Here is a 23,738-nt window from a genome sequence, read left to right as displayed (position 1 = left end):
GATTTTTAATAGTTCTAGCAACATTTTTATATTTCTAAGAGCTTCTTCCCTATTAGGGATAATTAATATTTGATTTGTAATAGATAGGAATGGTGGAACTGATAATTTTATCCTATTTGATCATATTTACATTCAGTCTTGAAGAAACTATGTCTGAAAATGATTTTGTTGATTAATAAAAACTACTCAATATATTTTAAAAAGAGAACCTTATTAGTTTTCTTCTCTTTTAGCTTGCAGGCCTCGTCTGTGGTTTTGTGATCAAACTGCACACATATTTACATGACCAGGGCTTCCTATTGCAGCTTCACACTGTGGGTTTGCTGGTGCACTTTGAAGGACTTCTCAGCACATACAGTGAGTAATGACACATCTTGTTTTATCAGCAGATGCTGCTTAACTTTAGGAAAACTCTTTCATCTTAAGATGCTTGTTAAGGAGATGCTGATAGTCAGAGCGCAGATTTCAAGAGCATTTAATATAATAGTGAAGTGCTGAACTGGGCTAATAAGACACTCGGTGAATACCAAGAGGTAATGGCTGAGCAATATCAGATAATATAGTTTGTGTTTTGTTGCCTCAAATACCTGAGCCCTGGACAAGAAAAAATTACAGTGTGCATATAAATACATAAAATATAAATCTCTAGACATCTCTTATGATAATGTAGATTGCGTAATTTTACTCTAACCAGTTTACTGTTCATGTTTTACTTTCAGAGTCTAATTCTTCTGTTACTGACACCAATGTTTCATTACCTATCATTACCTATTTGAGCTACGTAAACCGGGCTCAAGGCAATCTTTGCTTTTTGCCATTAAGTAAATGTTGTAAGCTGGGTGTAGTTTGGTAGGTCTTAAGGTCTTTGTAATCTTCAGTTGTTCAACAGTAGGTATTTATTAACTACTAAAAACAATGGCTGGAATTTTCCATTGTGGAGACTAAGTCCGGTGGTGGAAACGAAAGTCAGAGTGACTTCCGCTGGGGAGTGGAATGGCTGAACGCATGAGATCTTGCACTGTTCAGCTCATTAGTTATGTGGCCACGAAGAGCATGTCGAATCGTATAACAAGGCAAACAGGAAGCGACCTGCCGTGCCATCACCTCATAGGTTTCAATGTGCAGGCAACATAGTTAAACGGCATGCAGTCAGTCATTCACTCTTCCACTCTTCTTGACTCTCACAGCCCCAGCCCTACCTAAATCTCATCCCTCCCCTGTGCCCAGTCTAGGCGCAGCTTGTGTGACAGGCAGCTGATACCCTTCAGTGACAGTGTAAAAGGAAGGCGAAAGCAGCGTCTACTGACGTGAAAGTCCAGGAAGAAGTCTACCTCACCAGGTGCATGTCACTTATGTGCAGTCATGAAACAGAACATTCTAAATTCCCACTGGCAGGGTGCTTAATTTGGCGGGGAGCAAATTTCCAATGTGTTAGGCTTTTAATAAGCATTCATGAGATAAAAATGCGGTTCCTGACATAACTCCGCGGGACACTTGACCCAACTTTAAGCCGCCATGAAAGTTGAGAGAACAAGATTCCAAACTAATTTTCCAACGTTGGGAAACTGATTTTTAGCCTCCCTCCAAATCTTGCTCCCTCCGCTCGCCACGATACTCGCTGCTGGATGGAGTGGAAAATTCCGCTCATTCTACATTGGTATAATAAAGGTCCAAGTTAGGAGCTGTCTTCATGCTGGCTTCTATACACGTTTCTGTGCAACACTACACTGACCCCTAGGTGCGGGCCAAGTGTTTTCTTGCATCACTGTGTGGGTGGTACTGTCACATGTTAACCCTTTATGTACTAGCCCCCTATACTACAGTAAACACATGCATTCCCTGCCCGAATGAATGGATTGACAGTGTTACAGTGTTATCTATAAATGCCAGGGCTCTAAAGTCACACCATGGAAACTAGCCTTGTGAAATTTTCTTTCTACTATTTTGAGGAGTTATTGACTCACTTTTAACAGGTTAATGCTTCTGTTAAAATAACAAAGAACTTTTGATGAAAGCGCTAGCATTAGTATCCCACAACAACATGCCAAGGTTTTGGATTGAAGCATCCTCACTTATAGTTCCTTCCAGGATACATACAGTGGAATTCCTCAAAGCACTGACTACCTGTCCTTTTCTACTGTATCTGCAAAGATTTTTTTTGTCTATATATTTGGCAAATTGAAATCCAGAAGACCCAGGCTTTTTGGTGTCACACCTCCAAGTGCTGCAGCCACAGATCCAGCTTCTGAACACTGTGCTTAATCCATTAGGATAAATAATAGAAAGTACTGTTAGCTTTCTAATTCCTTTGGCATATTTGCACTTCCCTCACCTCGAATGCATTCAGCTTTGGATATTCCCCCAGTACATTGTTCTAGGTTCTTCCCCTGCATCACTGTGTCAGAATGTACCCAGGGAAGTTACTCAAGAAATTGAGAGGAAACATTTTAGAATGCAGGAAATAGAAACTTTGTGTTTATTAATTTTCTGCGACTTGTCAAATGGAGTGTTTTTACACTTAATTTATCACATACCCTGCTATCATCTAAGAAAACCTGCCGGGTATATCCTTTGGATGGGGAATTAGTGATGGGGGCTATGTAGGAACATAGGAGCAGGAGTAGGCCATTCAGCCCGTCGAGCCTGCTTCATCATTCAGTATGATCATGGCTGATCATCAACTTCAATGCCTTTTTCCCACACTATCCCCATATCCCTTTATGTCATTGGCATTTAGAAATCTGTCAATCTCCACTTTAAACGTACTCAATGACTGAGCTTTCACATCCTTTTGGGGTAGGGAGTTCCAAAGATTCACAACCCTCTGCACAAAAAATTTCTCCCCGCTTTGGTTCTAAGTGGCATCTCCCTTATTTTGAAACTGTGTCCCTAGGTTCTAGACTCCCCACCCAGGGGAAACATCTTTCCTGCATCCACCCCGTCTATTCCTTTAAGTATTTTGTAAGTTTCAATGAGATCACCTCTCACTCTTTGGAATTCTAGAGAATGCAGACCCAGTTTCCCTAGTGTCCCTGCAGAGTGCAGTTCCGCCATCCCTGGAATAAGTCTGGTGAACCTTCGTTGCATTCCCTCTATGGCAATTGTATGCTTCCTAAGGTAAGGGGACCAAAACTGCACATACTACTCCAGGTGCAGTCTAATCAAGACTTAGCCACCCCTGCACTCAAATCCTCTTGCGATAAAGGCTAACATACCTTTAGTCTTCCTAACTGCTTACTGCACCTGCATGTTAGCTTTCAGCGACTTATTGACGAGGACCACCCAGGTCCCTTTTACATCTACACTTTCTAATCTCCTATCATCCGTTCCTCCTACCAAAGTGGATAACCTCACATTTTTCCACGTTATATTCCAACTGCCATGTTCTTGCCCACACACTAAGTCTGGCCAAATCCCCATGAAGCCACTTTGCATCTTTCCACAATGCACATTCTCACCTAGATTTATATCATCCATGAACTTGGAAATATTACATTTGGTCCCAACATCCAAATCTTTGTTATGTATTGTGAACAGCTGGGGCCCAAGTACTGATCCTTGCAGTACCCCTCTAGTCACAGCCTGCCAATGTGAGAATGACCAATTCATCCCTACTCTCTATTTTCTGCCTGTTAACCAAACCTTAATCCATGCCAGTATATTACCTCCAATCCCATGTGCTTTAATTTTGCTAACTAACCTCCTGTGGAGGGCTTTATCAAAAGCCTTCTGAAAATCCAAGTATACTACGTCCACTGACTCCCCTTTATCAATTCTGTTCGTAACATCCTCAAAAAAACTCCAACAGGTTTGTCATACATGATTTCCCATTCGCGAATCCATATTGTCTCTGCACAACCAGATCGTTATTATCAAAGTGTCCATTTATCACATGCTTTATAATAGATATGAGCATTTTCCTTACTACTGATGTAAGGCTAACAGGTCTGTCGTTCTCTGTTTTCTCCCTCTGCTCCCCACCCCCCCTTCTTAAATAGTGCAGTGACATTTGTTATCTTCCAACCTGCAAGAATCGTTCCAGATTCTATAGAATTTTGGAAGATATTCACCAATGCATCCATTATCTCCAAAGGTACCTCGTTCAACATTCTGGGATGTAGAATATCAGGTCCCAGGGACTTACCAACCTTCAGTCGCATTAATTTCTCCAATGCAACCTTCTTACTAATACTAATTTCCTTCAAGTCCACATTTTCCTTAGTCCCTTGGATCTCTAATTCTGGGAGATTTCTGGTATCTTTCTCAGTGAAGACAGACCCAAAGTAATCATTTGTCTTCTCTGCTATTTCTTTATCCCCCACTATAAATTTTCCCGACTGCCTTTAATGGACCCATATTTTTCTTAGCTAAATGTTTCCTTTTTATGCATCTACATAAGCTTTTACAGTCCGTTTTTATGTTTTTTGCTAGTTTATATTCATATTCTATCCTCCCTTTCTTCATCAGTTTTTTGGTCCTCCTTTGCTATCTTCTAAAATTCTCCCAATCCTCAGATTTACTACTATTGCTGGTAATTTTATAGGCTTTTTCTTTTACTCTTATACAATCCCTAACTTCCTTTGTTAGCCATGGTTGACTGACTTTCCTTTTTGGGTTTTTGTCCCTTGAGGGAATGTATAGTTGCTGTAAATTATGTAATGATTCTTTAAATATTATCCATTGCCTATCTACAGTCACACCTTTTAATGTATTTTCCCAGTCCACTTCAGCCAGTTTGCCCCTCATACCATCATAATTTCCTTTGTTCAAATTTAACACCCTGGCTTCAAATTGAGCTACCCCACTTTCAAACATTATGTAAAATTCTATTGAATTAGAGTCACTCATCCCTAAAGGTTCTTTAACAACAAGATTATTAAAATGCCCTTTCTCATTACACAATGCTAGATCTAAAATAGCCTATTCTCTAAATGGTTCCACAACATAGAGCTCTAGAAAACCATCCCTAACACACTCCAGAAACTCATCCTCCTCAGCATTAGTCCTCATTAGGTTTGCTCGGTCAATAACGCCTCAACAAGAAACTTTTTCTCTTTCTCTCAAGTGCTAAGGAACGCAAGCTCCAACAACTCATCGACACCAACACCCATCTAGGATCCTCCACCCCTGCCTGTCCCTCCGTCCCCACCCCATCTTCCAGTCCCAGCTCCGGCTGTATATTCACCATACCCCCTGACCTTCCCCTTTCTGACGCTGAACGTTCAGTGCTCAGCAAAGGACTTAGTTTCATACCCTTATACTCTCATCTCAATGACTTGCGGGCTCGGCACGATGCTGAACTCTTCTTCCACCGCCTTCGTCTCCGTGCTCACTTCTTTGGGCAGGAGTCCTCTCCCCGTTCAACGGATCCTTTTACCCACCTCCAATATTCTCCCTCCACCTGGACCCCTCCCTCTGGATTCTTACCTTCTCTTGATCTTTTCATTGATAACTTTCGGCGTGACATTAGTCATCTCAATTTCTTTGCTCCTCTCACCCATTCTAATCTGTCTCTCTCTGAACTTACTGCACTCCGTTCTCTCAGGTCCAACCCCAACATTGTCATCAAACTCGCTGAGTGGAACTGAGTGGCCCAGGAGATAGTTGATGCATTGGTTTTAATTTTTCAAAATGCCCTAGATTTGGGGAAGGTCCCATTAGATTGGAAAATAGTGAATGTAACTCCTTTGTTCAAAAGGGAGGGAGACAGGAAGCAGGAAACTCCAGGTCTGTTAGCTTAACATCTGTCATAGCGAAAATATTAGAAACTATTATTAAAGACATTATAGCCGGGCACTTAGAAAAATTCAAGGTAATCAGGTGGAGTTAACTTGGTTTTGTGAGTGGGAAATCAACTTTTTGGAGTTCTTTGAAGAAGTAATTTGTGCTGTGGGTAAAGGGGAACTGGTGAGTGTACTGTACTTAGATTTCCAGAAGATATTTAATAAAGTGCCACATCAAAGGTTATTGCGGAAAATAAAAACTCAAAGGCCATGGTGTAAGGGATAACATATTGGCATGGATAGAATATTGGCTATCTAACAGGAAGCAGAGAGTAGACATAAATAGGTCATTTTCTGGTTGGCAAGGTGTGACGAGTGGTGTGCTGAAGGAATCAGTGCTCCGTCCTCAACATTTTATAATGGATGAAGGGGCCAAAGATATGGTTGCTAACTTTGCTGATGATACAAAGGTAGGTGGGAAGGTAAGTTGTGAAGTGGACATAAGGAGGCTACAAGGAAATATAGATAGGTTAAGTGAGTGGGCAAAGATCTGGCAAATGGAGTATAATGTGAGGAAATGTGAAATTGTCTAATTTGTCAGGAAGAATAAAGAAGAAGCATATTATCTATATGGTGAAAGAATGCAGAGCTCTGAGATGCAGAGCGATCTGGGTGTCCTATTGCATGAATTGCAGGTACAGCAAGTAATTAGGAAAACTAATAGAATGTTATCATTTATTGCAAGGGGAACTGAATACAAAAGTAGAGAGGTAATGCTTTAGTTATAAGGGGCATTGGTGAGACCACACCTGGAGTACCGTGTACAGTATTGGTCTCCTTATTTAAAGAAAGATGTAAATGTGTTGGAAGTAGTCAGAGAAGGTTTACTAGACTAATATCTGAAATGGGAGGGTTGTCATTTGAGGAAAGCTTGTATACGCTGGAGTTTAAATGAGTAAGCGGTGACTTGATTAAAACATATAAAATCCTGAGGGGTCTTGACAGGGTGGATGTGGAAAGGATGTTTCCTGTTGTGTGAGAATCTAGAACTAGGGGTCACTGTTTCAAAGTAGGAGTTGCCCATTTAAGTCAGAGAAGAGAAGAATTTCTTTCTCTCAGAGGTTTGAGAGCCTTTGAAACTCTCTTCCTCAAAAGACGGTGGAAGCAGAGTCTTTGAATATTAAAGTAGATAGATTCCTGATAAGCAAGGGGTGAAAGGTTGTTGGGGGAAGGCGATAATGTGGAATTGAAGTTAAAATCAGATCAGCCATGATCTTACTGAATGGCAGAACAGGCTCGAGGGCCTAAGTGGCCTATTCCTGCTCCTAATTTGTATGTTCGTATATGATACTTCATCAAATGCTCTTGAAAATTCATATAACTCACATTAATTATATTGTTTTAAAATTTTAAATTTATAACCTTTTTTATATTTTGTTTCTTGCTAACATTTGATGTTTATAAATAAAATAACCGATCGTTTGCTAAATTACATGAAAGAACAGGCTGCAGTTAAAACACTTACATGATATCATGAGAACAGAAAGAGCTTTAAAAATAAGTTATTTGTAAAATGAGCTCTTTCACAACTAACTTGCACAGGAGCTCTGAGACTGACAAAGCGTCTAATAATAAAGCATCTAAGAGTCAACAAACATTGTTCAGGTTAAAAACAAAAACAGAATTACCTGGAAAAACTCAGCAGGTCTGGCAGCATCGGCGGAGAAGACAAGAGTTGACGTTTTGAGTCCTCATGACCCTTCGACAGAACTAGGTAAATCCCAGGAAGGGGTGAACTATAAGCTGGTTCAAGGGGGTGGGGGTGGGGTGGGGGAGAGAAGTGGAGGGGGGTGGTGTGGTTGTAGGCAAAAGCAGTGATAGAAGCAGATCATCAAAAGATGTCACAGACAGCAGAACAAAAGAACACATAGGTCGAAGTTGGTGATATTATCTAAACGAATGTGCTAATTAAGAATGGATGGTAGGGCACTCAAGGTATAGCTCTAGTGGGGGTGGGGGAGCATAAAAGATTTAAGAATATTTAAAAATAATGGAAATAGGTGGGAAAAAAAATCTATATAATTTATTGGAAAAAATTTCCATTATTTTTAAATATTTTTAAATCTTTTATGCTCCCCCCACCCCCACTAGAGCTATACCTTGAGTGCCCTACCATCCATTCTTAATTAGCACATTCGTTTAGATAATATCACCAACTTCGACCTATGTGTTCTTTTGTTCTGCTGTCTGTGACATCTTTTGATGATCTGCTTCTATCACTGCTTTTGCCTACAACCACACCACTCCCCTCCACTTCTTTCCCCCCACCCCCCCACCACACCACTTTAAACCAGCTTATATTTCACCCCTTCCTGGGATTTACCTAGTTCTGTCGAAGGGTCATGAGGACTCAAAACGTCAACTCTTTACTTCTGCGCCGATGCTGCCAGACCTGCTGAGTTTTTCCAGGTAATTCTGTTTTTGTTTTGGATTTCCAGCATCCGCAGTTTTTTGTTTTTATCTCATTGTTCAGGTTAATGATGGGGAGTTGGGTTTGAAATGCCTCAAATATCGTAATTCATTGTAGAGGTGGTGAAACATGAGTCAGGGACATCAGGTATCAGAGGCAGATTACTCACACCTTCCATTGTCGTCATCTTCTTGAGATCCCTGCCTAAAGGCAAGGTCCTTGGTAATTATTCTCCTAACCGTGGCAAAGTGGCATGATTTTTTTTACTACTGGTAGGGCAAGGAGGCATGCCCCAAGCCTACCCCAGCTGGAACAGGGGTTGAACCCCGTGCTGTTGACGTTAATCTGATTCACATACTAGCTACCTAGCCGACCGAGCAGCACTTGGGCTAGATGATAATGTTGACAGTTTGCCAATCTGCTAATAGCCACAAATTGGCTTTGGAAAACTTTTCCTGATTGAGTCTCGCTAAGTACATAACCTTGTCCATACTTGGCTATTTTCAGAGTATTTCAATCTATTTTGACCAGACTGGAGCAGGGCGCTGCCTTCTGTTACCTCATAGGATATACCATTGGGTTATTTTACAATTCAGCCAAGCCGGAGCCAATATAGGGGATAAGGCTGAAAAGGCTGTGTGATGAGTCTATTTAACTTTATTTACAGACAATATTGCCAGTTGCAATTTACTTAACAGAGCGTTTCACTATACAACTCTATAGGATTTGTAGGAAAGCTGCTGACATTTAAAGTGTGTCTGTTCTAACCTTCAGGTGAAGAGATTGGAATGTTAGAGGACATGTCAGTTGCAATAATAGATTTACAGAAAGTGGCATTCAAAGTTGTTGAAGCACAGACAGAGGAGAATGCCAGTGCCAACCTTTATCCTATTGTGACTGGAATCCGGTAAGCAGAATTTTTCAGAACTGAAACAAATAGTTGCATAATCGTGTTACGATCTAATCGTGTCAGATTTTAGTGTCTATCACTACGCTGCAACATGTTACAATTGATGCAATGTCAAAGTGCACTTTAATCAGAGTTAAATCTGAGCAAAGGTCATTGATTTGAGACAATATGTGTGTAATAGATTGCGAAGGTGATTAGGATGTTGGGCACACTTGCAAGCAGATTGTGGTTGGCTGTGTGAGGAGACATGGGCATGAAACTATTTCATGTCATGTGCTTTCTTTGGAATTAGATCCGCATTCCTAAAATATGCTGGTTATCCAGACCGGTGAACCTGCTGCTGGGATAAGGAAACTTGTTTTGCAGGATAAGTTTTGGAAGCTGGCTCAAGCACCTGCTGGTATTCAAGAGCCTACACTAAAGTTCCTAATTTTTCATCTGAAATTGGTCAAGTCTGCATCAGTAATATAAGGTTAATATTGCTGTTTTTACTCAATTTGGATGGGAATTGAATGATGTAAATAATCCCACTTGACCAAATTTGTGTGACCATTTTAACCCGATGTTTGTGATTCACTTAACTTGTTGAATCCGAAGGCTTCCTGCAAATATACTGGCCTCCCTGAAGAAGCACTTGAACAGCTGACAGGAATTTGAGGCAGCAATTTAAACAACTGCATTCTCACCTGCAAGGCTAGGGAAAAAGAGGTTTCGACTTGCCAATATTAATCTGAAAAGTAAAGCATTCTCGGCCATGCAGTTCCACATTGACAGATACTAAAAACCATGCTGGATGATTTGAGGCAAAGGGAAGTTCCCTTTTTTGCACTGATGGTCAGAAAAGAGAGGTCCAACATGCGTCAGTTGATTGCTGACAAGTCAATTGGACCCTTGATACCAAACCTGAGGAAAACTGTCGAGGTGAGGTTACCCTAGCTTCCTATACCAAGTAGCTTCTTGAAATATCTTGTTAATCTTTCATTTTACTGTTCCCAAAGCACTCGGACAGTGCTATGGCTCTTTTAAAGGAATAGCCAATAGCAGGGCATAATTTCAAGCTGCAATTTACCATAGAAACTGTAGTTACAGTGAAACGTTAAAGGGACTTTGCACAATAAATAATTTCAGTACAACTTATTTGCATGATCCAAATGCACTTACACAAACCTAAGATGAACTGCAAGATTGTACTTTGCATGGAACTCCTTTAAACTCCTTTAAACAAGCCGTGTCTGAACACAATTATTCGGCTTGCAGGGCAAGGTAGCTCACAACAGAAAGGAATAAACTTGAACAGGGTGAGGATCCATAAATTCCAACTCTATAACTATCTTTAAAGAGAACAGACTGAACTTGATTTGCTTGGAGAAATATAAAGTTTAGAGGGAAAGTAACCAGTGAGGAGGACGTAAATAGGCTGCAGAGAGATACAGAAGGGTTGGGTGAATGGGCAAGAAGATGGCAGTTGGAGTACAATGTGGTGAGGTCTGAAGTTATCCACTTTAGTGGGAAAAATAAAAAAAACATTTTTTTTTGTATAGTGAAAGACAGAAATGTTGGTACTCAGAGGGATCTGGGTGTCCTTGTGTATGGGTCCAGAAAGTTAGCAAGAAATTATAGGAGGGTACCTGGTATTTTAGCTTTTGTTACAAAGAGATTGGAGTATAAGAGTAAAGAAGTCTTACTCCAATTATACAGGGCATGAGGTCACGCTAAGAGTACTGTGTACAGTTGTGGTCACCCTGCCTAACCCATCATCCTTTCATGTACAAACTGCATTTTTTCCCCAAATACAAAAATGAATATAAAAGCATTCCATTTGTTACAGGTGTATATTTTTGACTGTTCACTAATGCTAGTTATTGTTCCACATTGCTCTACATTATTGGCTATATTTTTGAATGTTCTGCTGGAATGAATGCCCTTAAAGTTACTTCTACTCATGTGAGGTTGTGAGCATTGCTGACAATGCCATCATTTATTGCCCATCCATAATTGCTCTTGAGAAGATGATGGTGAGCTGCCTTCTTGAACCACTTAGGTCCATGTGGCTAGGTGCACCCACAATGCTGTTGGGAAGGAAATTCCAGGATTTTGATCCAGCAACACTGAAGGAATAGCGATATAGTTCCAGGTCAAGCTGGTCTGTGATTTGGAGGCAAAGTTGCAGCTGGTGGTGTCGCCCTGCATCTCCTGCCATATCCTTCTGGGTGTTAGAAGTTACAGGTTGGAAGGTGCTGTTGAAGGAACTTGGCAAAGTGCTGCAGTGAATCTTGTATATGGTACATGCTGCTGTCCATATGTGCCACTGGTGGAAGGAGTGAATGGATAAAGTGGTGGATGAGATGCTGATCAACCAGGCTGCTTTGTCCTGAACGGCATTGGGGGTTTCTTGAATATTTTGTTGGAACTGCACTAATTCAGGCAAGTGGCAGGTATTCCATTACAATCGTTGCTTGTGTCTTGTAGATGGTGGACAGGCTTTGGGGAATTAGGAGATGAATTGTTCGCTGCAGAATTCCCAGTCCCTGCCCTGCTCTTGGTATTTATATGGCTACTCCAGTTCAGTGGTAAACCCCAGGATGTTGATGCCGGGGCACTCAGTGAAGGCAATTCCATTGAACTTCAAAGAGAAATGGTTAGATTCTCTCTTTTTGGAGATGGCCATTGCCTGCCACTTGTGTTCATGACTTTTACTTGCCATTTATCAGCCTACACTTAACTGTTGTCCAGGTCTTGCTGCATGTAGACATTGACTGGTTCAGTATCTGAGGAGTAACTGATCACTGTAAAATCATCAGCAAATGTCCCCACTTCTAAGCTTATGTTGGAGAGGTCCTGCGCAATATCCTAGGGCTGAGTTCATTGGCCTCCAACAGCCACAACCATTTTCCTTCGTGCTAGTTATGACTCCAATAAGTGGAGAGTTTTCCTCTGATTCAATTGGAGTTCAATTTTGCAAGAGCTCCTTGATGCCACACTCAGTCAAACGTTACCTTAATATCAAGGGCTTTTGACTGCCCTTACCTCTTGAATTCAGCTCTTCTGTCATGTTTGGATCAAGGCCGTAAAAGAGGTCAGGAGCTGATCAAGGGGCCCTGGCAGAACCCAATCTGAGCATTGATGAGCAGATTATTGCTAAGTAAACGCTGCTTGATAGCATTGTTGATGACAGTGTCCACAATTTGCTGATGATTGAGAGTAGACTGATGATGGTAATTGACTGGATTGAATTTGCCCTGCTTTTTGTTTGTGGGACGTAACTGAGTACTTCCACATTGTTGGGTAGATGCCAGTGTTGTAGGAGTACTAGGACACCTTGGCTGGGGACACAGTAAGTTCTGGAGCACAAAACTTCAATACCACAGCCAGGATGTTGTCAGGACCCATAGTCTTTGCTGTATCCAGTGCCTTCAGCCATTTCTTGATACCATGTGGAGTGAATTGAATTGGATGAAGACTGGCATCATTGATGCTGAGGACCTCAAGAGGAAGCTGAGTTGGATCATCCATGCAGCACTTCTGGCTGAAGACGGTGCAAATTGTTTTTTTCCCTGACCTGTTGTGCTTTGCCATCATTGGGGATGGGGGAATTTTATGAGTCTCCCCTTCTGGTCAATTATTTAACTGTCCACCAGCAATCATGCCTGGATTGGTAGAAATGCAGAGTTTTGATCTGATCGGTTGTAGGATCACTGTGCTTTATCTATTGCATGCTGCTTTCCTGTTTGGCATGTTGTAGTCCAGTCTTGTGATTTCACTAGGTGTGCATATCCATTTTTAGTTACGCTGGTTCTGTTCCTGGCATGCTCTGCTTATTGAATCATGGTTGGTCCCTGGCTAGATTGTAATGGTAGAGTGGGGGATATGTTGGACTATGAGATTACAGATTATGGTTGAATACAATTCTATGCTGAGCCCAAAGTACCCCACTGATGTCCAGTTTTGAGCTGCTGGCTGTTTCCTGAATCTAACCCATTTAGAATAGTGGTTGTGCCACACAACGTGACGGGGTTGGGGGCGGTGGGTGTCCTCAGTGTAAGGATAGTCCTTCATCTCCACAAGGACTGTGCGGTAATCATTCCTACCAAAACTGTCATGAATAGATGCATCTGCAATGGGGAGATTGGCAAGGATGAGGTTATGTTGGTTCTCCTGTCACAGGCCTAGTCTGGCAGATAAATCCTTCAGAACTCAGCTAGCTTGGTCAGTAGTGATGCTACTCAGCCATTTTTGATGATGGAGATTGGAAGTCTCCCTCCCAGGGTACATCCTGTGCCTTTCCTACCCTCATTACTTCTTCAAATGATGTTCAGCATGGAGGCGTATTGATTCATCAGCTAAGGGTGATTGGTCAGTGGGAATCAGCATGAGGTTTTCTTGCCCATATTTGACCTAATACCCACTTCAATGTTGAGTACTTTCACAGTCCTCTATCCTGACTGTATACCAATGTGCACCCACATCTGGTGGGTGTGTTCTGCTGGTGGGACAGGATATACCCAGGAAAGGTGATAGAGGAGTTTGAGACATTGGCTGTGAGACAAGGTGAATATGACTATATCAGGCTGTTGCTTGACTAGTCTGTGGGACACCTCTCCGAATTTTGGCGCAAGTCCCCAAATGTAAGTGAGGAAGATTTTACAGGGTCAATTGGGCAGGATGTGCTTCTGTTATTTCTGGTGCCTAGGTTAATGGTGAGTGGTCCATCCAGTTTTGTTCTTATTTCACTTTACAGTAGCAATTTGATGCAACTCAGTGGCTTGCTCAGCCATTTCAGAGGGCAGTTAAGAGTCAATCACATTGTTGTGGATCTGGAGTCACAGGTAGGCTAGACCAGGTCCAGACAGCAGATTTCTTCCCTGAAGGATGTTAGTGAACCAGGTGGGTTTTTATGACAATCCGGTGATTTCACGATGGTCATTACTGACATTAGCTTTTTATTCCAGGTTAATTAATTAATAGAATTTAAATTCCTCAAGCTGCCACATTGCGGTTTGAGTTTGTGTCGCTGGAGCATTAGTCTAGGCTTTTGATCACTAATCCTGCAACCATTATGGTACCATCCCATAATGACATCATTCATATTCCCATCACAGTACACTATGTTTTAAGGGCCCTCACACTTCATCTCAATAATACTGTGAGATTACAATACCATTTCTCTGTCAACATCAAAACATTGTTCAATTTCTTCTAAGATTGCACTATATTAAGATGTGGTCTGTGGCATTATCATGGCGTTTATGGTAAATTGCTAGCAATCCAGTAGTTTGCATATTAGGATACAAAGATGTTTCATCATTGACCAGCTGTTTTGTGGTTTGTGCCCTTGATTCCTCGAGTGATGAATTCCTGCTGTTGACCACACTGTTGCCCAAGGTGCTGAGTAGAAAATCGGTGTTTGCTCAAACAGATTAAGGGTGGAATTGTCCGGTCCCATTGGCAGCAGGTAGGTGGAGAAAATATGGCACGTAGGCCAAATATTGGTTTCACACTGTTGTGAAACTGAAGCCAGTTTGTGATTACGCGTGCCATCTGTCAATGGCGGGCTGCTTTTCCTGCTGCTGCACATTGGGAATTATAAGCCCTGCTCACCGGAATCATTCCCCCAAGTCAAATTTACTACCCACATTGGCATGACTTCAGAATGGCATGCTTCACTGCTTTTAAAGCATTTGGTAACCTGAACTTCGATGGAAAGCCTGAGGTGAATGCATACAACCATGCGTAGTGCTTGCGAGCATCATCCATAGGCTATCAAGGAAGAGGTGCCATGTATTCAAGGCGAGGGTCGGTGGGGGGTGATGGTTGTGCAAATCTCTTTCTCCCAGCTGGCTTTCAGTGCGGTAGTGGGGCAAGAGCTCCAGTGCGGTTGAGGCTGGGGTTCAGGGGCAAGGCAGCACAGACTGAAGGAAGTACACAAGCATATGCCTTGGGGGTGGGAGGGTGAAGAGGGAAGTGGCCACGCACTTGGAAAAGCTTGTCAAAAGTGAGCATTCTTCCGTAGCTGAGACCATTCAGCTGCAGCTCCATTGACATGCTTGGAGTCGGGTATCTGAAGCATTACTGCCCACTCAAGCAACACAAAAGCATGAATATACTACTAAATGCTCCAGAACCTTTCACCCCTTGGGCACAAACTACAAATGTGTTTTTTCAGGGACAGCAGAACAATTAGCTGACTGGGCAAGCTGTACCATCCCCTTCGAAAGGTGGCCATGGTACAGTCACTGGTGGAGGCACTCAGTTCCTTGCAATGTCTTTATTATGGTTTGGACCAGTCTCCCCCATGGTTCAAGCTAACAGTGCAGCCTTGCAGTGTGGGTTAGGAGAATGCCTGCACCTGAGCTAAGAGCACAGCATGCAGTCCAGTGGCCGAAGCTGCCGTCAATAGGTTAAGTGGAGTGGGGAAGAGGTGGGTGGAGTTTCAGACAGCCATGAAGCATACTACACACTGACCATCCAAGTGGTGTCTATGTCTTGGTGCTCCCCCTACATCCAATGCGGAGGTAGCGGCACCGTGCTGACGGCTATGCCCTGTCTGTGATTACATTGGCAAGCGTCCTCTGGAGGACCCAGACCTGGAGGGCCCCAGCCTGCTTTGGGTGTCCTCCTGTGGGCCATCTGCACCCTCCTGAGCCTGTTGAGTTGGAGGTCCCCGGGGGAGTTACAGGAAGAGGGGATTTGGATCGGCGGACATTCCTGGAGTCACTTGGGTGGATGGCCCCGGGGTGTTGAGCTGCTGGTGGTCCTCCCTATGGGTGCCCGATGCCTCCTCGATGATTCCTTGAGGAGAAAGGGAAGCTAGAGTGAGATCAAGCTGCCCTGCACCGCTCTCGTGTTGTCACTGTTGGTGGCCAACTACGGCGTCAGCAATGGAGTTCAGCCCACGCAGCAGTGCAGGACTAATGTCCTGGACCAAGGTCTCCATGGTAGCCACCATCCTACCAGTGTTGAACTTGGTGTGTTGGCAAACCGGCACTATCACCTCAGATTGAAGGCAGACGGACTCCTCCATTGTGCCTTGCAATCTGGGGGGGTGCAGCAGACGTCCCTTCCTGATGTCCCCGAGCTTGCCCTTGCAGCTCCAGCAACTGAGGTATGACTGATTCCAGAGGCTCCTCATCTGACTCGGACTTGACAGATTTCTGGCCTCCAGCAGTCTTCTGAGTGCCGGAAACATGGGAAGTTCCTTGCTCCACCTGCTGTGGATCAGACAGTGTGATGTGCCCACCAGATTGTGACCCCGAGGTTACTCTAGAACTAGGTCCCACCATGGTGCATGTCTCTGCGCTGGTGGAGGTTTTGGGTGAGTGTCACAATGGGTCTTCAATTAGGGTGTCATCAGATTCTCCTTCTGAGGTGTCTTCGGGGCTTGAGTCGAGGACCTGGCTCGTGGACTCCCTCGGCTGCTTCCCAGGTGCAACTGTGAAAGCAAGAAGTAGCTAATGCATGGCAGGTGACTATGGAATAGGGGAACTCATTCACAGCATGGTTGTCTGATGGATGTTGCACTGCTGGATTCTCACTTGGTTGTGCACCACTGGCCTCACCGTCAGCACAGGAATGGTCCAGATCATCACCAGCCAGCTGGATTGCTCTATTCTCAAAGTCTGTGAGGACCTTGATGTTGGGCATTCCTCCACCAGTCTGGACCTCTCCCTTTTGTTGTGTGCCAGCTTGTCCTGCATGAATACAGATGGAGAGAGTGTAAGCAGGATGCCTGCCAGGCCAGATGAGAAGGATGCCTGGCATGTAAGGGTGGTGAGTGATGCCATGGATGGGATGAGGATACAATCTGCAGGGCAGATGAAGGTGTGTGTAAGAGAGTGAATGGTGATGCCCCTTGAACTGGCAGTGAGTGAGGGCCCCATGGATGTGTGATGGATTTGTGAGTGTGTGAATTGAGAGTGATGAGAAGAGTGACTTACCCTGGTGGAACGGAGGAGATCATTCATCCTCTTCCTGCACTGCGTGGCTGTCGTCTTTTGCAGGGTGTTGGCGCTGACCACTGCTGCCACCACCTCCCATGCTGGATTTGTCACTTTGCTTGCTGGTCTTCACCTATGGCAGGCCTCCACTGCATCCAATAGGTGCTAATGGAGGCGTCGCTAAATTTGGGGGCAGTATGTTTCCTCCCTTTGGCAGCGATGACTTTGCAACAGCTTTCGATCCCTTAAAGAGTGCTACCTCTGTGCAAGGCAGCCTTTTAAATATGACACCCGGATTAGTGAAGGCCTGAGGTGATGATGGGGCAGGCAAATCAGAGGCCGTCTGCCAGCAATCCAGCATGTTTCCTGTGAATTCATCATTAATGAGGCAGGACACACCAGGAAGGGAACTATATAGCATGAAAAGCTGCCATTTTGGCCGCAAATAAAACCACTTTTTTCACGCCCGCTACCGCACTTAGTGCAAACTTGGGATGATTTCTCCTTAAGTGTACATTCAGGGGTAAGCCATGCATCTCTTAGCAACAGCAGATGCTTGGGAACAAGTTGCCTTTATACCCTCTCTGAATAATGCATTGCTTTGGACAGAGAAACTAAAGTTTGAAGGTTTTGTGGCTTTTTTAACTTAAGAAGGAAACAATCTTTTGCTGCTCAATGGGTTGCTCAAAGGTCACATGCTGCATTTTAAAATTAATTTATGTAAAGTTCCTTGAGAGCTAAAATGATGAAACCAGTATTGCCTGTTAAGCTGCTGTGTGTAGGTTTTCAGAGCACCTTGTATACCTTGTACCTACTTTTACAATTGTTGATGTGCTGCTACAAATCTAAATGCAACATATTAAGTCCTTAGATATTTTTTGAGAGATGGATGATTGATTCTAACCCCAGTTGAGAACAGTATGTGGTGTTGGTGGGGTGGAGATTGGTCAAGTTTTCTCAATGACTCAAGGTCACTCCTTTATAACTTCACTTATTTTCAGGTCAGCCAAGGCTTCTGCTAAAGCCAGTTGAGGGCTTAATTGAAAGTGAGAGTCAGGGCCCAATTAGCCCTATAACACTGTTTATACTGGAGCTTGGGGAGGAGTACCTGGTAGCGTACCACTAGAGAAACTTGGTGGGAGACAACAAGATGGCTAGAAAAGGTCAGAAAATGTGGAGTTCCTTTAATTTTTAGAAGTATTCCTTTTGAAGCTGGAAGAGCTGGAGTGCTCCTCGAGGGCCCCACGAGGAATTCCTGGACCACCTTGACCTTTTCATTCTCAGCCCAAACCACCTTGGTTCTGCAAATCCCTTCCCCACCCACCCAACTCTCAATACTCTCATATTCTTGGGACCACTCCAATTCCTGCTCCCACACTCCAACACTCACATAATTCCTAACTGCCTCAGGCGAGGGATAGATGTGCATTATTAAAATGAGGCCTATAATTAACAGCAGCCTGGGCCTTACTTCTCTCTCGATGTTTGGGGACAGTGCCTGCTTCAGGTTCCCCACAGACTGATCCCACCCAGAGTTACAATCCATCCCATAGTTTGGCATGGCAGAACCTCTAGAGCAGATACGGTTTTAAAAATCTGTGATCTCTTCACTTCTCTCTTTTGTTGGATTTGTTGCAGGGATTTTTACACAGTGGAGGTACAGCTTCCCAGTAAATTGTTTGAGGTTTTGCCACAGGAGATTAAAGATGGAAAGCTGCTGCGTGTGCATCCAGTTTTTTTTAACATCGGAATAAATGAACAACAAACTCTGGCAGAGAGGTATATACATATTATTTTGTTCTTTTACTCAGTTGTGTGCAGAGCTGTCTTCCAAGGAACTTAATCTGAACAAAAACAAAAATAGCTGGAAAAACTCAGCAGGTCTGACAGCATCTGCGGAGAGGAATACAGTTAACATTTCAATTCCGTATGACTCTTCATCAGAACTAAGGAAAAGCAGAAATGAGATGAAATATAAGCTGGTTGAAGGGGGTGGCACAGGTAGAGCTGGATAGAGTGCCAGAGATAGGTGGAGGCAAAGAAGAGATTGCCAAAGATGTCATAGACAAAAAAAGGACAAAGGGGTGTTGACGGTGGTGATATTAGCTATGGAATGTGCTAATGTCCTTTTGTCTATGGCGTCTTTGGCAATCTCTTCTTTGCTTCCACCTATCACTGGCCCTCTATCCACCTCTACCTGTCCCACCCCCCTCAACCAGCTTATATTTCATCTCATTTCTATTTTTCCTTAGTTCTGATGAAGAGTCATACGGACTCGAAACGTTAACTATATCCCTCTCTGCAGATGCTGTCAGACCTGCTGAGTTTTCCCAGCTATTTTTGTTTTTGTTTCAGTTTTCCAGCATCCGCAGTATTTTGCTTTTATCTTAAACTGAACAAAGTTATGTCTGCTGTTTGGTGAGAAGTTGGACAATTGTTGTTTGAAGGCTTACCAACTTGGCAGAGCAAATCTGCAATCATAGGCCAAGTTAGATAGCTTACTTATTTCTACTTTATTGGTTTTCCTCGGCATTTTAAACACCTGAACCAAGTGTCCGTTCAACCTGTCTCTTAATTGCCCAGTAAAAACAAATTTGGGTGCGACAACAAATGAACTGGGCCACAGAGTCTAAGATGATCATAGGTCTATGTGCAGATAGCTTTCTCAGCCAGTGCAGTGATACCAATTGAATTAAAGGGTGGAAAAGTTGAGTCAGATTTTCCGTTCCTACAGTAATTCAAACATGGAAAATATGCTGCATCTCAGAGTTTCCATCCAGTTGACTTAAAATAGCACATTCATTCCCTATTGGGAGGGAGGGGAGAAACTCCTCATTCCAACAGTTTATAGCAAAAGAGGACTCATTCATCGTTAAGCATTGGGCTGGATTTTATGTCCACAAATTGGGCCCCTTCCCCCCCCCCAGCCCCCACCCCACCGTGCAAGCATAAAATAAGGCATGATGACATTGCGTTGGCAACGTGAAATCATCACGCCAGTCCCTGAAATTACCGAAGGTTGAGGGGCCTGGAGATTGGCAATCTGCCTGCCATTTTGAAATTAATAATTAACAAGCAACGACCCAGTTGTCTGAAGTTTTTCATTGCCTGCTGCATTTTTCAGCCGCCAGCCCATGAAAATATTTGGAAGCGATTTATGGCAGTTATGGTAATGCAGCAAAAGAGCAGACGAAAAGGCCTGTCACTGGGACCATGGCTGAATGCAGCAGCAGATCCTGCTGGTGAAGGTGGCAGCGCTGACTTCCAGTGAACCACAGAGACCAAAGATTAGCTGGAATAGCTCCATTCTATCATCTACTTTAGAGATACATTATCTTAATTGTTCAGAGCTCATTGTAAGATAGGTAAGGAAGATGCTATATTACAGAGCATTTATTAACTAGTGAAAAGTACTGTGGGATGCCCTGTACTAGATATCTGAAATGAAAAGGGTGTTGGAGATACTCAGCAGATAATGTCAGATCTGCTCAGTATTTCCAGCATTTTCTGTTTTATTTAATAACCACTGTTTGGTTCCCTATCCATTGTTGGCAGTCACATCCTCTTTAGTTTTTATAGTGTAAATCAAAGTGAAACAAACAATTCTGTTCTGTTGAAGGTCATTCGGACCCGAAACATTAACTGTGCTCCTCTCTGCAGATGTTGCCAGACCTGCTGAGTTTTTCCAGGTATTTTTGTTTTTGTTTTGGATTTCCAGCATCCGCAGTTTTTTGCTTGAAGCAAACAATGTCGTTTCCAGAAGGATTTGTATTTCTGAGTGCCCAGATTTAATTGTGATGTCAACCAATATTAAATTGCCTAGCTGGGGTTTCCTTTTTCCTGGAGGAAGGAGATGTGCATCACCAAGCTGATGTTTCCTCAGCTCAAGCCAAATATCAAGCCTGGAAAGTGTTTGTTGTGAAATACATAATGCTTTCTAGTTTCATTCCATACTTTCTCACCTCCCTTTCAAAACTGCCATCATCGCCGCCTTCCACAGGAAAAACATGCTCAATTTATTTGTCCTTGCAAGCTACTAGTCCAACTAACCCTTTCTTCTGCAAAATCCTTGAACATGTTGCCACCTGATCAAGTCTGTGCCTATCTTTCCTGCAACTCCATGTTTGAATCTAAAGTCTAATTTTTGAACTTCAGGCACGAGGGTGGAGTTGAAATCAAAGATTCGCCATGATTTTTTTGAACAGAAGAGTAGAGGAGTGGTATGCCTATTCCTGCTCCTGTGTCTTCTGTACCATTATGTTAATTGGGACAGATTAAGAACCAATATAACAGCTCAAAATTGGAGATCTATGAGGCACTCTGGACCATCAGCAGCAGTAGAATTGTATTTTACGCAACTTGTAACATCATGACTCGGATAACACATCACCATCAAGCCAGATGACCAAACTTGGTTCAACGAAGAGCGCCTAAAAGCATGCCAGGGGCAGAACCAGGCAAACTAGAAAATGAGGTGTCAACTTGATGAAGCTAAGCACCGGATTACATACATTCTAAATAATGAAAGCAGCATGCTGTAGGCAGAGCTAAATGATCCCAGAGCCAATGGACCAGGTCAAAACTGATTACATTTAAAAATGAATGGCAGTGGACAATTAAGCAACTAACAGTGGAGGTGGCTCCACAAATATCCCCATCCTCAATGATGGCAGACCTGGAGCATGAGTGTAAAAGACAAGCCCTGGGCACTCGCAGCCAACTTCAGCCAGAAGTGATAAGCACTTGATTGTCCTGAGGTTCTCACCTTCATCAGCTTTCAGCCAATTTGATTCAATCCATGAGACATCTAGAAAGAACTAACCGCATTGCACACAGTAATAATCACAAGTCTCCGGACAACATTCTGGCTGTAGTGTTGAAGATCTCTGCTCCAGGACTAGCCACACATCAATCAAACTCTTTTAGCAAGAGCATAAAACCAACAATGTGGAAAATTGCCCAGCTTTGACCTATCCATAAAAAGCAGGATAAATCCAACCTGACCAACTATTGTCCGACCAGCCTGCTTTCAATCATCAGCCAAAGGATGGAAGAAATAATCAAAAATGCCATTTAAATGACTTTTATTTTGTAGGTGTCAGGTTTTGGGGAGTCAGAAGGCGATAACTCCCAGCCTCTGGCCTACTCTCATAGCCACAATTTTTGGGGGGCTGGTTGAATTTCTGATCAATGGTGAGGTCCTAGATGTTGTTGGTGGGGCATTTGATATTGGTAATGACATTAAGCATCAAGACGAGTGGTTAGACCTTTCTTGTTGGAAATGGTCACTTGTGTTGAAAATGTTACGTGCCACTTATTGGCCTGAGTCTAGTAGTTGCCCAGGCCTTGCTGCATGCTGGTATGGGTTAGTTCACTACCTGAACAATTGCAATTGGAGTAATCACACTCACCTCAACTCTGGAATTCAGCTCTTTTGTCCATTGGATCACGGCTGTAATGAGATCTGGAGCTGAATGATCTTCGCTGTGTTCACAGTCAGAATTGGTGAGCAGATTATTGCTGAATCTGGGGATGCTAGAGGGATGTATGAAAGAATCAAGAAAACAACAGACCCAGCAGCAACCAAATCAGCCCCCTTGAAGACAAAGGCAGGGATGATCATCACTGAACCTAGCAAGTAGATGGAAAGGTAAGTGTAGCACTATCTCGAGCTCTACGCAATGGAGAACATTGTCACTGAAGAAGCTCTCAATGCCATTCCAGGCTTTCCTGTCATGAAGGAGCTGAATAGCGGGCCCACCATAATAGAGCTGCACAAGGCTATTGATTGCCTTGCCAGTGGTAAAGTCCCAGAGAACAACAGCATTACACATGAAATAATCGAAAGCAGAAAACCAGCACAGCTACAGCATCTTCATGAACTTTTGTGCCTCTGCTGAGATTAAACATTTGTGCCTCAAGATATGTGTGATGCAAAAATAGTCACCTTGTACAAAAACAAAGGGGATCACAGTGACTGTAACAATTACTGAGGCATTTCCCTGTTAAGTATTGTGGGGATGTCTGTGCTCACGTTGTTTTGACCAGATTGCAGACCCTGGCATCACACATCTACCCTGAGTCTCAGCATGGCCTCAGAGTTAGAAAATTGACAGTTGACATGATTCTGTCAATTCAGCAGTTACAAGAGAAGTGCTGCGAACAGCGCAGACCACGCTATGTTACTTTCATGGACCATACCAAAGGCCTTCAACCTTGTCAGCAGAGAGAGACTCTTTACTTCTTCAACAACTACCTCTTTGACCAAGCTGTAGGACAGGCTTTCTAATAACTCCTCCTTTGACTGACCATCTATTTTGTCTGACTAGACTCCTGTGAATCCCCTTGAGACGTTTTGCCACATTAGGATACTAAATAAATTAAAATTTCTGTTGTAGTTTGAATAGGTGTAATCACAGTCCCATTTCTGCACTCTATGCCCATGTCCCTATAAGTTTATTTTGCTCAAGTACCCATGTAGTTTTCTTTTGAATTCATTCATCATCTCCGCTTCCACCACCCTCATAAGCAGAGAGTTCCAAGTTATTGCCACTCACTGAGTAAAAAAGTTCTTTCTCACATTCACCCTCCATGTTTTGCCAAAAACCTTAATTTTGTGTTCCCTAGCCTTTGTAGCATCAGCAGATGGGTACAGCATTTCTTTGACTATATTAGCTAAACCTGTCATAACCTTGTATACC

The 23,738-nt window shown here is 43.1% G+C and overlaps 1 protein-coding gene across 3 annotated transcripts in view; it reads left to right on the top strand.

Annotated features, from left to right (window-relative positions):
* Nucleotides 1–23,738, top strand: part of inpp4b (inositol polyphosphate-4-phosphatase type II B) — a 900,896-nt gene that overhangs the window by 793,872 nt on the left and 83,286 nt on the right. For all 3 annotated transcript variants that reach the window (XM_041213287.1, XM_041213212.1, XM_041213146.1), the window contains 3 exons: nt 234–357; nt 8,968–9,100; nt 18,676–18,816. In XM_041213287.1, coding sequence (XP_041069221.1) covers nt 234–357; nt 8,968–9,100; nt 18,676–18,816 — 398 coding nt within the window. The remainder of the gene's footprint in view (nt 1–233; nt 358–8,967; nt 9,101–18,675; nt 18,817–23,738) is intronic.

This window comes from Carcharodon carcharias, chromosome 1, assembly GCF_017639515.1.
Source record: "Carcharodon carcharias isolate sCarCar2 chromosome 1, sCarCar2.pri, whole genome shotgun sequence".
NCBI lineage: Eukaryota > Metazoa > Chordata > Chondrichthyes > Lamniformes > Lamnidae > Carcharodon > Carcharodon carcharias.
The sequence above is the reverse complement of the archived record's forward strand: the minus strand, read 5'-3'. Positions and strand labels throughout refer to the sequence as shown.